This window comes from Mya arenaria, chromosome 8 (genome assembly GCF_026914265.1).
Source record: "Mya arenaria isolate MELC-2E11 chromosome 8, ASM2691426v1".
Classification (NCBI taxonomy): domain Eukaryota; kingdom Metazoa; phylum Mollusca; class Bivalvia; order Myida; family Myidae; genus Mya; species Mya arenaria.
This window is the reverse complement of record NC_069129.1, coordinates 9099074-9113698: the sequence shown is the minus strand read 5'-3', so window position 1 is coordinate 9113698 and position 14625 is coordinate 9099074. Positions and strand designations below refer to the sequence as shown.

The following is a 14625-nucleotide window of genomic DNA, read 5'->3' as shown; positions in this document are numbered from 1 at the left end:
AACAATGATGATGATGATGATTATAAGTATGCTGTTGATGCTGACGATAATGATGCATATGATGACATGATGATGATGTTGAATCAATATTAGACAGATACTCTCAGTATTGGACATATACATTAAAATATTTTTGGGTAAATATTGCATCAAATATCATATTCCTAAAAAAATGTAGACTAAAATGATATAGTTGTTAAATATGTCCATGAATTTATTAAGTTATTATGAATAAGTTTTGAAAGAAATTGATTCTTAAACTTGAAACATAATACAATAACCTTATTCAACTAGTGTATTTGTGCATTCAGTTTCATTATAAAATTTCAAGTTGCAATCAATGAACAAATTTATTACGTAAATGAATATCTTTAAGAAAACACACGGCAATTGACAGAAAATATTTGTAAATATGGAAAATAAAGTAACAGGATCTTCATAAGAAATGAAAAATAAATGGAGTTTTAATTGAGATATGGATTTTATTACGGAGTCTGATGTTCGAAGTTTTCCACTCGACACTGGTGGATCTAATACTTCAAAAATGTGAAAGAGCCAAATGCGATTTTGCCAAGAAATGTGATATTGTTTTCAGAATGGGTCACGTGATTGATTGTTTGACAGTGAGAGAAGTTGGATTTCATTGATGGTTCAAGATAGTGATATCAATAATGATGAATACTTGTACAATTGAAAGTATTTGGATTGATTAAATAAATGGATAATTGTAGCTCACTTAGCAGTGCTCTTTGAAAATAAGGCTACACTTACTGTTGAGAATGATGTCATTTTAATGATGGCATTGTGAAAGTTGTTTTGATAGGATGACTTTTAATTGATATATGAATCTGATATATAATTGGAGTGTGATTTTCAAATGATATTTCATTGATGATTTAATTGATTCAAATTTCAGTAACATGTTTTGAACTTAAGTAAACAGTAATTTCTGTGACAAACTTGTGTAACGATAGCACTTTTATTTGAAAAATATTTGATTTTCACCAGTTTTGAAGGTATATTTGAAGTGTAAAGCTTAACCTTCAATAGGCTTCCGTGTACTGATCATTAATAGAAATTTTGATCCAAGCAATCTTTTTAGCAAACAGGATCATTTATGGACAAATTTCATCCGGTATTTGAAAATTAATTATTGAACACAATCAATATCTTGAGAATCGTTTGGCGACTGACGACCTTTTTGGGAAATAAATTACCAGTGAACTTCTGTAACTTCAATGCTGTTATAAATAATTGCATTGTTTATTAAAACTTTCTACTTAAGGTTGAATGTTTCACAAATAAAAGCAATATAAGAGAGATTTGTGGACATAAAAGTGAAAATCTCTTGTCATTTGTGAATTTCAAATCCGGGCGAAGTGCTTCTGGTTGGGCGTAATGGGAGAGGACTTAAAGTTGTTAAGGGTTTGATCTCTTTTCACTCCATATATTTCGGGCTCCTCATTAAAGTGCATATGAGGAATTCATTTGAATAATTTTATTGACTTTCAAAGCTCTTAAAACGAAAGGTCTTGGGTTTTGCAAATTTGATAATGTAAGAAATATAACATTCTGTCGGTGTGCACCGATCGAGTGATAAGAGAAATTAGATGTAAAGATGACATACAGTGATATGATGAATATCATTTGAATTCATTTAGCTTTTTGAATTCTTTTCGTAACATTATTTACAGTTATGAAATTAGATCTGAGATTGGATTACAATTAGTGATAAGAAGTGTTTCCTTATTGCTTATTATCAGAGAGATTATATGTTTTAACATTGAGAACTGACAATGCTAAAAAGAAAAAAATGAAATCCACCATAACTACATTTTGGACGTGAATAAGCTGGCTTCAGTTTGATTAAAGTCTGACTCATCACTGTGGAGGTTTGAACAATTACAAAACTCTTTACAATGGAGGAGAAACAAGGTGGGCCAAGCAAGATTGAACATCCAAAATTGGAGAGAACTAACTCCAATAGTCGGATGAAGTTGGGACCCAAACTTCGGTTAAAAATGGAGCGAACGGATTCTTCGAGCAGCCTTGCTTCCTCAGTGAGATCTGGGTCACCCAAGCCTATGTCACCTATGCCATCAAAACAGAAGTTTACGTTTGCCTTCATTGCCAAACAAGCTCTAGATAAGAAGAGAATTAATGAAAGGTATTGTAATTGTGAGATGTTAAGTGGAATGAAATTGTTTTCCCTTTCAAAAAGTAATGGAATAAATTTTCTGCAATGATGTCTGTAGCACAAGAGTGGCAATAGTATTCCCCTTAGAAAAGGAAGTCTGATAAAAAGTTCAAGATTATCTCCCTTTCATTAAGTAGCAATGATGAAGAGTTCCAAATTAGCTCCCTTTTATAAGGTAGCAGAAGTATTTCTCATTGATAAAGAAACCTCAATATAGAGTTAAATTGACGAAGAGTTGCGAAACTATTTCTTTTTCATAAGAAGCACTGATGAATAGTTGCATAATTATCTCCCTTTGATAAGGAAGCATTGGTGAAGAGTTGCAAAATAATCTCCCTTTCATAAGGAAGCACTGGTGAAGAGTTGCAAAATAATCTCCCTTTCATAAGGAAGCACTGGTGAAGAGTTGCAAAATTATCTCTTTTCGATTCGGAAGCAATTATGGAGAGTTGCATATTAATCTCTTTTCTACAATGTAGCATTTATGAAGAGTTGGATAATTATTTCCTTTTGATATGATAGAATTGATGAAAAGTTGCAACATTTCCCACCTTTGATACGTAGCATGAATGAAAATCCTTAATTTTACTACCTGTACAAAGTTTATAGTTCATTTTAATATGAAAATACTTACATATATGGTATCTAAGTTATAATACTATAAATGTAATGATATTTAGTGTCAACAGTTATTTCCCTTTCATTTAAATGTACAGATTTACAGTTGCAACAGTTATTTCCCTTTTCCCCTTCATGCAAATGAACAGTTGCAGCAGTTATTTCCCTTTCATTTAAATGTACAGATGAAGAGTTGCAGCAGTCATTTCCCTTTCATTTAAATGTACAGATGAAGAGTTGCAGCAGTCATTTCCCTTTCATGTTAATGTACAGATGAACAGTTGCAGCAGTTATTTCCTTTTCATTTTAATGTACTGATGAACAGTTGCAGCAGTTATTTCCTTTTCATTTTAATGCACAGATGAACAGTTGCAGAAGTTATTTCCTTTTCATTTTAATGGACTGATGAACAGTTGCAACAGTTATTTCCCTTTCATTTTAATGTACTGATGAACAGTTTCAATAGTTATTTCCCTTTCATTTTAATGTACTGATGAACAGTTGCAGCAGTTATTTCCTTTTCATTTTAATGTACTGATGAACAGTTGCAGCAGTTATTTCCTTTTCATTTTAATGTACTGATGAACAGTTGCAGCAGTTATTTCCTTTTCATTTTAATGTACTGATGAACAGTTGCAGCAGTTATTTCCTTTTCATTTTAATGTACTGATGAACAGTTGCAGCAGTTATTTCCTTTTCATTTTAATGTACTGGGTGAATTGTTGCACTTATTTTACTTTAATAGAGGCTTTGTTAGGGTAAGTGCTCAAATTGTCTCCCTTTGATACCATGCCAAATTATCTCCCTTTGAGAAATTATTATTGTCAAAATAAACAGAGTTTTACTTACAAACAGGTGAGTAGGCGATTCTGACAGGCGGTGGTTTCATTCAAATGTCAGATGAACTTTTGAATAATCTTTTGTGATAGATGGAACTGATCCAAATTTATTTCTTAAAGGTGTTGTCTCACATTTTTAACATTTTGCCATAGCCTTAGTGTGAGTGGCACAATAATGATATACCACTTGCAGAATAAAAACTGGTTTTGAAAAGCACATGTGTTGATGTTCCTTTTGCAAATATCATATGATTTAGTGATGATAAGTTTTATATTTTGAGAAATGCATGATGGCACATGAACTGTACAATTAATTTGTTTAAAAATCATATATTATTATGAAAGAAGTTTAAACAAGAATCTCTCACAGATTTTATGTTGGCAACTTCTTTTTTTAAACATTGTTTAAATTGAGTTGTTTCTTTACTTATATTTATAAAACAAACACCAGATAGCAACCAACAGATACTCATTTGAACAGAATTTTGTGAATACAAGCCTAAAAGAGTTAAAATTACTAACACTTTTCAGCAAAATATATCATTTTCTATCACATTTTTTATAGTAAATAGTGATTAACAATACTGAGCCCTTATTTGAACTTTCATTTATGTTTAATTATTGCCAATAGCAGCTTGTTCACTCTCCATGTGCAATTAATGTGTCCCATGTCTGGTCCTTTAAAAACTGGCTATAATACTGAATGAGCCCCTTCAAAAACTGGCTATAATACTGAATTAGCCCTTTTAAAACTGGCTATAATACTGAATGAGCTCCTTTTAAACTGGCTTTAATACTGAATGAGCACCTTTTAAAACTGGCTACAATACTGAATGAGCCCCTTTAAAAACTGGCTATAATACTGAAAGAGCCCCTTTAAAAACTGGCTATAATACTGAATGAGCCCCTTTAATAACTGGCTATAATACTGAAAGAGCCCCTTCAAAAACTGGCTATAATACTGAATGAGCCCCTTCAAAAACTGGCTATAATACTGAAAGAGCCCCTTCAAAAACTGGCTATAATACTGAATGAGTCCCTTTAAAAACTGGCTATAATACTGAATGAGCCCCTTCAAAAAATGGCTATAATACTGAAAGAGCCCCTTCAAAAAATGGCTATAATACTGAAAGAGCCCCTTTAAAAACTGGCTATAATACTGAATGAGCCCCTTTAAAAACTGGCTATAATACTGAATAAGCCCCTTCAAAAAATGGCTATAATACTGAAAGAGCCCCTTTAAAAACTGGCTATAATACTGAAAGAGCCCCTTTAAAAACTGGCTAAAATACTGAATGAGTCCCTTTAAAAATTGGCTATAATACTATATGAGCCCCTTTAAAACTGGCTATAACACTGAATGAGCCCCTTTAAAAACTGGCTATAATACTGAATGAGTCCCTTTAAAAATTGGCTATAATGCTGAACGAGCCCCTTCAAAAACTGGCTAAAATACTGAATGAGTCTCTTTAATTTCCGTCAGAAGCCATTAATTGACTAAAATAAATAGAATGAAAACTCACATTTAAATTTTAAATTGAAATAAAATAGATCTATTCAATTGTCAAGCATAAACTCTTTTATTTTGGTTCAATGATAAATATTTAGGAATTGAAAAATTGAAAGGCACACACATAAGCAAATCATGGTCTTTGGTTTTGCATGAACAATGATCCAGAAAATTGGTAGAATGGCCTTTCTAGTTTGTCTTTGAGTACCTTCAATCCTTCTCTTACATTGAAAGTAGTTCAAAGATTTCATATGCAAATAGTATTTAGAATTAATGTCTATATGAAAATGTCAAGTTTTGAAAAGAAAAAAAAGAAGATTTATTTAAGATTGATTTAAAAGCCTTATATATTTTTGTTATAACAGTTGTGAGCATAACTTGAAAATAATCTTCATAACAATTATGATTATTTTTTAATAGTTTTCCAATTAGTATGGTTCATGGATTATTTCTTAATTGATTAAACAACAATAACATATGCATGTCTTTTAGAAAGGGAACAAAAATTATTCGCTTGGGTAATGAGTATAGCAAAAGTCAAAATATTATATTCATTGGTGTAGATAACCTTGAAGGTAGATTATGATTGTGCCTATTTCACAGGAATTCATTGAAATTTCAAGGATAATTTGGAACGTTATATGCAATATTTGTGACAATTAGTTAAACATGTGAATATGATATGTGATTTGAAATAAACAACAAGATAAAATAAGAATTCTACCATAAGTAAAGTGTTTCTTATAACAGTAACTAAAAAAAGAAAAAAAGACCTATGCCAGGTTTTAAAAGTAGTAAAGACAATGGACACACTTTAACGCCGTAAGAACTTGTTGTTGACTATATAGGAAGTATGCTTTGATAAGTGAACGGGGATAAAAGATAAAAGTACCATTAAGGACAAGGAGACAGTGTCACCTGACATGATAATGGAAGATCGATGTGTGTCCCCGCCTCTCATGTGTAATGGGCGGAGTTTGTCCCCAACCCCGGGTAGATGTTCTCCAACCCTGGGGCGCTTGTCACCGCTCATTACCGGCTCACCCAAGGGGTCAGCCAGGGGCACTGGAACATCACATGGGTCTTGTGTGCCGAACATTCATCGAAGGCAGTCTGTACCTTTGTCTTCTGCGATGGAAATGATAGAGATAAAATGGTAAAAGATGCATCATATCATTATTAAAAAAGAATCAGTGTAATATTGCCTAAAAATAATTTTCTTTCACAAGATTATTAGGTAGAAGAAGTACTGTCAGCTTGAAAAGTTTTGCTAAAGCATACTTTTAGTAAATTAGGAGCATCTATATGAATCCCAAAAATGCAGTAATGAGCAGGCTTAAAATAACATTTAAATCCACAAAATCTATGAAGAAGGTAGGAACATTGCCCCTAAAAAAAGTTTTTTCAGTACCTTTAAACAAGCAGCATTTTTCTCTTAATATTGATGAACAAATAAGGGAACATTTCTTTCCCTAAGGTTATAGAACTAATAATGAAAGTGTTCCAGAATTGATGTACTAAATTGGGGCATTTTTAAGAATTGGTGTACTAAAAAGGAAGATTTTGCACTAAATAAATGACTGTTTCTCTGAAATGGTGAACCTAATAAAAGCGTTTCTCTGAATAGGTGTACTAAATTGGAGCATTTCTCTAAAATGGTGTGCTAAATAGGAGCATTTCTCTGAATTGGTGTACTAAATTGGAGCATTTCTCTGAATTGGTGTACTAAATAGTAGCATTTCTCTAAAATGGTGTGCTAAATTGCAGCATTTCTCTGAATTGGTGTACTAAATAGGAGCATTTCTCTAAAATGGTGTGCTAAATTGCAGCATGTCTCTGAATTGGTGTACAAAATAGGAGCATTTCTCTAAAATGGTGTACTAAATAGGAGCATTTCTCTAAAATGGTGTGCTAAATAGGAGCATTTCTCTGAATTGGTGTGCTAAATTGGAGCATTTCTCTAAAATGGTGTGCTAAATTGGAGCATTTCTCTAAAATGGTGTGCTAAATGGGAGCATTTCTCTGAATTGGTGTACTAAATTGAAGCATTTCTCTAAAATGGTGTACTATATATGAGCATTTCTCTGAATTGGTGTACTAAATAGGAGCATTTCTCTAAAATGGTGTGCTAAATAGGAGCATTTCTCTGAATTGGTGTACTAAATTAAAGCATTTCTCTAAAATGGTGTACTATATATGAGCATTTCTCTGAATTGGTGTACTAAATAGGAGCATTTCTCTAAAATGGTGTGCTAAATAGGAGCATTTCTCTGAATTGGTGTACTAAATTGAAGCATTTCTCTAAAATGGTGTACTATATATGAGCATTTCTCTGAATTGGTGTACTAAATAGGAGCATTTCTCTAAAATGGTGTGCTAAATAGGAGCATTTCTCTGAATTGGTGTACTAAATTGAAGCATTTCTCTAAAATGGTGTGCTAAATGGGAGCATTTCTCTGAATTGGTGTACTAAATTGAAGCATTTCTCTAAAATGGTGTGCTAAATAGGAGCATTTCTCTGAATTGGTGTACTAAATTGAAGCATTTCTCTAAAATGGTGTACTATATATGAGCATTTCTCTGAATTGGTGTACTAAATAGGAGCATTTCTCTAAAATGGTGTGCTAAATAGGAGCATTTCTCTGAATTGGTGTACTAAATTAAAGCATTTCTCTAAAATGGTGTACTATATATGAGCATTTCTCTGAATTGGTGTACTAAATAGGAGCATTTCTCTAAAATGGTGTGCTAAATAGGAGCATTTCTCTGAATTGGTGTACTAAATTGAAGCATTGCTCTAAAATGGTGTACTATATATGAGCATTTCTCTGAATTGGTGTACTAAATAGGAGCATTTCTCTAAAATGGTGTGCTAAATAGGAGCATTTCTCTGAATTGGTGTACTAAATTGAAGCATTTCTCTAAAATGGTGTGCTAAATGGGAGCATTTCTCTGAATTGGTGTACTAAATTGAAGCATTTCTCTAAAATGGTGTGCTAAATAGGAGCATTTCTCTGAATTGGTGTACTAAATTGAAGCATTTCTCTAAAATGGTGTACTATATATGAGCATTTCTCTGAATAGGTGTACTAAATTGGAGCATTTCTCTGAATTGGTGTGCTAAATAGGAGCATTTCTCTGAATTGGTGTACTAAATAGGAGCATTTCTCTGAATTGGTGTACTAAATAGGAGCATTTCTCTGAATTGGTGTACTAAATTGAAGCATTTCTCTAAAATGGTGTACTATATATGAGCATTTCTCTGAATAGGTGTACTAAATTGGAGCATTTCTCTGAATTGGTGTGCTAAATAGGAGCATTTCTCTGAATTGGTGTACTAAATAGGAGCATTTCTCTGAATTGGTGTACTAAATAGGAGCATTTCTCTAAAATGGTGTGCTAAATAGGAGCATTTCTCTGAATTGGTGTACTAAATAGGAGCATTTCTCTGAATTGGTGTACTAAATAGGAGCATTTCTCTGAATTGGTGTACTAAATAGGAGCATTTCTCTAAAATGGTGTGCTAAATAGGAGCATTTCTCTGAATTGGTGTACTAAATAGGAGCATTTCTCTAAATTGGTGTGCTAAATAGGAGCATTTCTCTGAATTGGTGTACTAAATAGGAGCATTTCTCTGAATTGGTGTACTAAATAGGAGCATTTCTCTAAAATGGTGTGCTAAATAGGAGCATTTCTCTGAATTGGTGTGCTAAATAGGAGCATTTCTCTGAATTGGTGTACTAAATAGGATAACATCTCTCAATAGAAGCAATATTCTGAAGTTTTCTAAATTACTGATTAAATTGAAGCAAATTTCTGAATTGGTGAACTAATCAGAGGTAAATTTCTCTGAATAAGTGTACTAAATAGAATCAATTTACTGAATTGGTATATTAAATAGCTGCACTTCACTGATAAGGTGTGCTAAATTGGAGCTTTTCACAGAATATGTGTATTAAATAGGAGCATTTCTCTTAATTAGGGATGCAAATGAATGGCAAAATTGATTTTCTAATATTTGGTAATTCTTTCGATCGAATAATCAAATATTTGATTACCAAAATACATATTTTAGATGTTGAACTATTAATATTATTGGCTAAAGTAATAGCCAGGGCATTTAAACCCTACTTTGTCTTTGCCAGTACGAGAGTTGGACCCTGATTTCTACCAAAGGACTCTGAAATTTCCAATGCTTAAAAAGAAAAAAAACAAACATTATGCACAAACAAAATGGAATAATTTCAATTCCGCTGCCTTCATGTTTGTAAACAATTTGAAATTACATGGATTCCTGGTCAAATGGCGTTATGCGTCAATGAAAAGTCTTTACGTAGGACGAGCAGCCTCATTCTGGAATTGACCTCTACCAAATATAACTATGGAAAAACCAAACCAACTCGGCAACTAGTAAAATAATAAAACGAAAACATATGTGGATTTTTTACTATTCTATTGTACATCAATAGGGGAAATATATACTAAAACGCTGTGCTATAGAGTTACATTTCAAAGCATGAGCATTGTATCGAAACATTGAAAACAGTTTAAAGCATATATGCCTGTAAATACATTATTGTAGCACATGTCATTCATATCATCACGGCTATTTGAGCAATGTTGCACAGCTAAATATGCAGCCAAGACAACAGATTGTTGGTGTGAAGGCCGATTCCTTAAATCTTTATTTGGCAAAGGCATTTAAATTTACCAAAAATAAATGAAATCTTTGATATCACTTGTCTAATAGCCAGTAATAAAATTACGGGGACTTTTTATGGTACCCAACGATATATCCCTAATGTCATATGGCGCATGTATAGTGTTTTGTCATCACATTCACACCTCTGGCATTATGTGCCAACCTTTGTAAAAACAAGACAGACAAACTTTATACACAACAACAGAGTTGAAGGCAAAAGGATTATTATTATATTTATTCAAATATTCGAATACCGGTTTTCACATTCGAATACCAAATGTTTGATCGAATATTCGTTTGCATCCCTACTCTAAATAAATGTTATAAATAGGAGCACTCCTTTGAAATGAAGTACTATGTAGTAGCATTTCTCTGAATTGGCGTGCTGAAAAGAAGCATTTCTCTGAATTGTTGTGCTAAATAGGAGCATTTCTCTAAATTGGTGTGCTAAATAGGAGCATTTCTCCAAATTGGTGTACTAAATAGGAGCATTTCTCCGAATTGGTGTACTAAATAGGAGCATTTCTCTAAATTGGTGTACTAAATAGGAGCATTTCTTCGAATTGGTGTACTAAATAGGAGAATTTCTCCGAATTGCTCTTTATTGTTGTGCTTTAAAGGAGCATTTCTCTGTATTGTTGTGCTAAAAAGCAGCATTTCTCTGTATTGTTGTGCCATAAAGGAGCATTTCTTCGTATTGTTGTGCCAAAAAGGAGCATTTCTCTGTATTGTTGTGCTAAAAAGCAGCATTTCTCTGTATTGTTGTGCTAAAAAGCAGCATTTCTCTGTATTGTTGTGCTAAAAAGTAGCATTTCTCGGTATTGTTGTGCTAAAAAGCAGCGTTTCTCTGTATTGTTGTACTAAAAAGCAGCATTTCTCTGTATTGTTGTGCTTTAAAGGAGCATTGCTCTGTATTGTTGTGCTAAAAAGCAGCATTTCTCTGTATTGTTGTGCTTTAAAGGAGCATTGCTCTGTATTGTTGTGCTAAAAAGTAGCATTTCCCTGTATTGTTGTGCTTTAAAGGAGCATTTCTCTGTATTGTTGTGCTAAAAAGTAGCATTTCTCGGTATTGTTGTGCTAAAAAGCAGCATTTCTCTGTATTGTTGTGCCATAAAGGAGCATTTCTTTGTATTGTTGTGCCAAAAAGGAGCATTTCTCTGTATTGTTGTATTAAAAAGGAGCATTTCTCTGTATTGTTGTGCCATAAAGGAGCATTTCTTTGTATTGTTGTGCCAAAAAGGAGCATTGCTCTCTATTGTTGTGCTAAAAAGGAGCATTTCTCTGTATTGTTGTACTAAAAAGGAGCATTGCTCTGTATTGTTGTACTAAAAAGGAACATTTCTTTGTATTGTTGTGCCAAAAAGGAGCATTTCTCTGTATTGTTGTGCCAAAAAGGAACATTTCTCTGTATTGTTGTGCCAAAAAGGAGCATTGCTCTCTATTGTTGTGCTAAAAAGGAGCATTTCTCTGTATTGTTGTACTAAAAAGGAGCATTGCTCTGTATTGTTGTACTAAAAAGGAACATTTCTTTGTATTGTTGTGCCAAAAAGGAGCATTGCTCTCTATTGTTGTGCTAAAAAGGAGCATTTCTCTGTATTGTTGTACTAAAAAGGAGCATTGCTCTCTATTGTTGTGCTAAAAAGGAGCATTTCTCTGTATTGTTGTACTAAAAAGCAGCATTGCTCTGTATTGTTGTACTAAAAAGGAGCATTTCTCTGTATTGTTGTACTAAAAAGGAGCATTTCTCTGTATTGTTGTGCCAAAAAGGAGCATTGCTCTCTATTGTTGTGCTAAAAAGGAGCATTTCTCTGTATTGTTGTACTAAAAAGGAGCATTGCTCTCTATTGTTGTGCTAAAAAGGAGCATTTCTTTGTATTGTTGTGCTAAAAAGGAGCATTTCTCTCTATTGTTGTACTAAAAAGGAACATTTCTCTGTATTGTTGTGCCAAAAACGAGCATTGCTCTGTATTGTTGTGCCAAAAAGGAGCATTGCTCTCTATTGTTGTGCTAAAAAGGAGCATTTCTCTGTATTGTTGTGCCAAAAAGGAGCATTGCTCTGTATTGTTGTGCTAAAAAGCAGCATTTCTGTGTATTGTTGTGCTAAAAGCAGCATTTCTCTCTATTGTTGTGCTAAAAAGCAGCATTTCTGTGTATTGTTGTGCTAAAAAGCAGCATTTCTCTGTATTGTTGTGCTAAAAAGCAGCATTTCTCTGTATTGTTGTGCTAAAAAGCAGCATCTCTCTGTATTGTTGTGCTTAAAAGCAGCATCTCTCTGTATTGATGTACTAAAAAGCAGCATTTCTCTCAGTTGATGTACTAAAAAGCAGCATTTCTCTGAGTTGATGTTCTGAAAAGCAGCATTTCTCTGTATTGATGTACTAAAAAGCAGCATTTCTCTGAGTTGATGTACTAAAAAGCAGCATTTCTCTGAGTTAATGTACTAAAAAAGGAGCATTTCTCTGTATTGTTGTGTTAAAAAGGAAAATTTATCTGTATTGGTGAAGTATTTATATGAGCATTTTCCATGATTGGTGTACAATCTTGTGACATTTCCTTGAATTTGTATGAAATGGAAGCATTTTCCTGATAATGGTGTTTGAAATGGATGCATGTCCCGCAGAACTGTGTACAAGATTAGGAGTTTCCTTAACAGAAGCATCCATCTTTTCTGATATCCGTAGTCCAAATAGCAACAGTAATGGAACAGAATTGAAGTCATTATAAGAATACTAGTTAGTGTTCAGGTCCATGCCTCCATGGGTCCATGGGATCAACAGACAGATTAACATTTAGTCAACTAGAATACCTCCCCATATAAGTCAGATTACAAAACTGACAAGTTTCCATGCAGGAATGAAAACAACTGCTAGGTTTCCATGTAGTCATTAATTGGTTTAATTAAATGAGTTATATAGAAGCTCTTGTACTGGCTAATATTGAGGCATTAACACAGCATTTCACACTACCTGGGCACTAAGAAAACATTTATTTTTGGTGTTAATGATAAGTCCGTGTAGGACTGTGTCCAGCCTGCTGACTCAGTTGTTTTGTCAGGACCAAATTTAAACACTTAATATAACTTAATAAGCCTTAAAATTAATTAAGGTAAATAATTAATTAGTTTGTTTTATCATATTACCATGGTACTTCAAAGTTGATCGTTTCTTAGATAAGCTAACTCATTTAGGAGTAAATTGAAGCTGACTATGTTTTTATTAAAGTTTAGTTTAAACCCTATATCAATGTTAAAGCTTAATTGACTTTGTGAAAATGTTGTTCAACTGTTTCAATACTAGTCTTTTAGATTTATTTAATCTTATGTATCTAAACCCAGATTCAATAATTGTCAATTTAAAAATTTGATTTTTTTTACAGAAGACATGAATATGGCACAATAAATGATTGAGTTTGACAATGTATACTTTAGAACTTCACAAGGTCTACTTATTAAATAGCAAAATTATGTGTTTATATGAGTGAAAATTGTTCGTAATAGGCTTTTTAATATTGGTCAAGTTACGATCATTGATTGAGGGTTGATATTGGAGTTTAATGTATAATGTTTACCACGGAAATGTTGTGATTTTAAGATTTGCTGTACCGGTAATCTTTACAAATTTTTGGAGGCATTCTTCTCATGGAAATTATAACCTTCATAGATGAATTTTATTGAGACTTTGCTGTTAGGTGTTCATAACACAAATTATTTTTGAAAGAGATTAAAAACTGTCAAAGATGTGTTTCTTTGAAAAAAAAAAATGGAACATGGAAGTGATTTATTAGAAATGAAAGTGCTTTAAAATTTATACAATTATGGAAAGGAATATCATATCCCATTTGCATATTTCTTTTCAAAGGGGTGCAGATCGATTGTGAATATGTTATTGAAATTATTATTTGCATTCAGTTATTGATATAAGTGTTTATGCCCATGTCTCTGCCACTGGTATAGACAGTAGGATTCACATTAAACCTCGAAAACAACTGCCAAGTTTCCATTTTGTCATTAAATTATTTTATTTAGTGAGTCACTATTTATAAGCTTGTGCATAGGCACTTGGCTGGAATAGATGCATTTGCTAGGTATTTCACACTGAACACTGAAAAAGTTAGTATGTAGTTTTGGTTGTCTAAACAATTAGGTAATTGCTGCAAACTTTATTGTTTAGTGAACCAAAAATAAACAATAACTAGTTATAGTTATCAGAGGCATTTAAAATTTAGATTAATATATATAAATTGTTGTATTTTGACTTAGTAAATTAAAACAGTTTCCTGATTAATTTATATCCCATTATCCTTGTGCATATATGATTTGATGAAACTTAATTAACGTTGAACGAAGGTTTAACATTTTATCTGTATATAGCTCTACGTTTTGAATATAAGTTAGGAAAACTTGTGCAAATTGGATATATAAGGCTTTGAATACGATATGCATATTTTGGTTGTGGAGATAAAAAAGTCAAGAAATTTATTACTGATTTCAAAATCAATTTAATGCCAATATCATCCTGTGAGGAACGAAAGACAATGCGATATTATAATCTTGCTTGTTATAATCTTGAATCAATTTTCTTTTGTATTTACATGAGATGGATTTTTGTAAAGAAATTATAGAGCTTGTAAAATGAGTTAGTTTTTGTGTTTTTGGGGTATTTGTCCTAATTTTAAATTTGATAATGGATCAGATGTGGAAGTATAAGTTATTGCTTGTAAAGTAAGATCTCTTTTGATTATAACTTAATACAAAATCCGA

The 14625-nt window shown here is 32.5% G+C and overlaps 1 protein-coding gene across 6 annotated transcripts in view; it reads left to right on the top strand.

Moving 5' to 3' along the window:
• LOC128245077 (uncharacterized) overlaps positions 1 to 14625 on the top strand; it is a 63650-nt gene that overhangs the window by 26294 nt on the left and 22731 nt on the right. The window contains exon 1 of one of the 6 annotated variants that reach the window (XM_052963279.1): positions 410 to 2167. The exons of 3 other annotated variants lie outside the window; for them this stretch is intronic. In XM_052963279.1, coding sequence (XP_052819239.1) covers positions 1920 to 2167 — 248 coding nt within the window. In that variant the 5' untranslated portion in view covers positions 410 to 1919. Of the gene's footprint in view, positions 1 to 409; positions 2168 to 6282; positions 6321 to 14282; positions 14331 to 14625 lie in introns of those variants that run through there. 2 more of the 6 variants (XM_052963285.1, XM_052963283.1) reach the window with 2 other exon arrangements.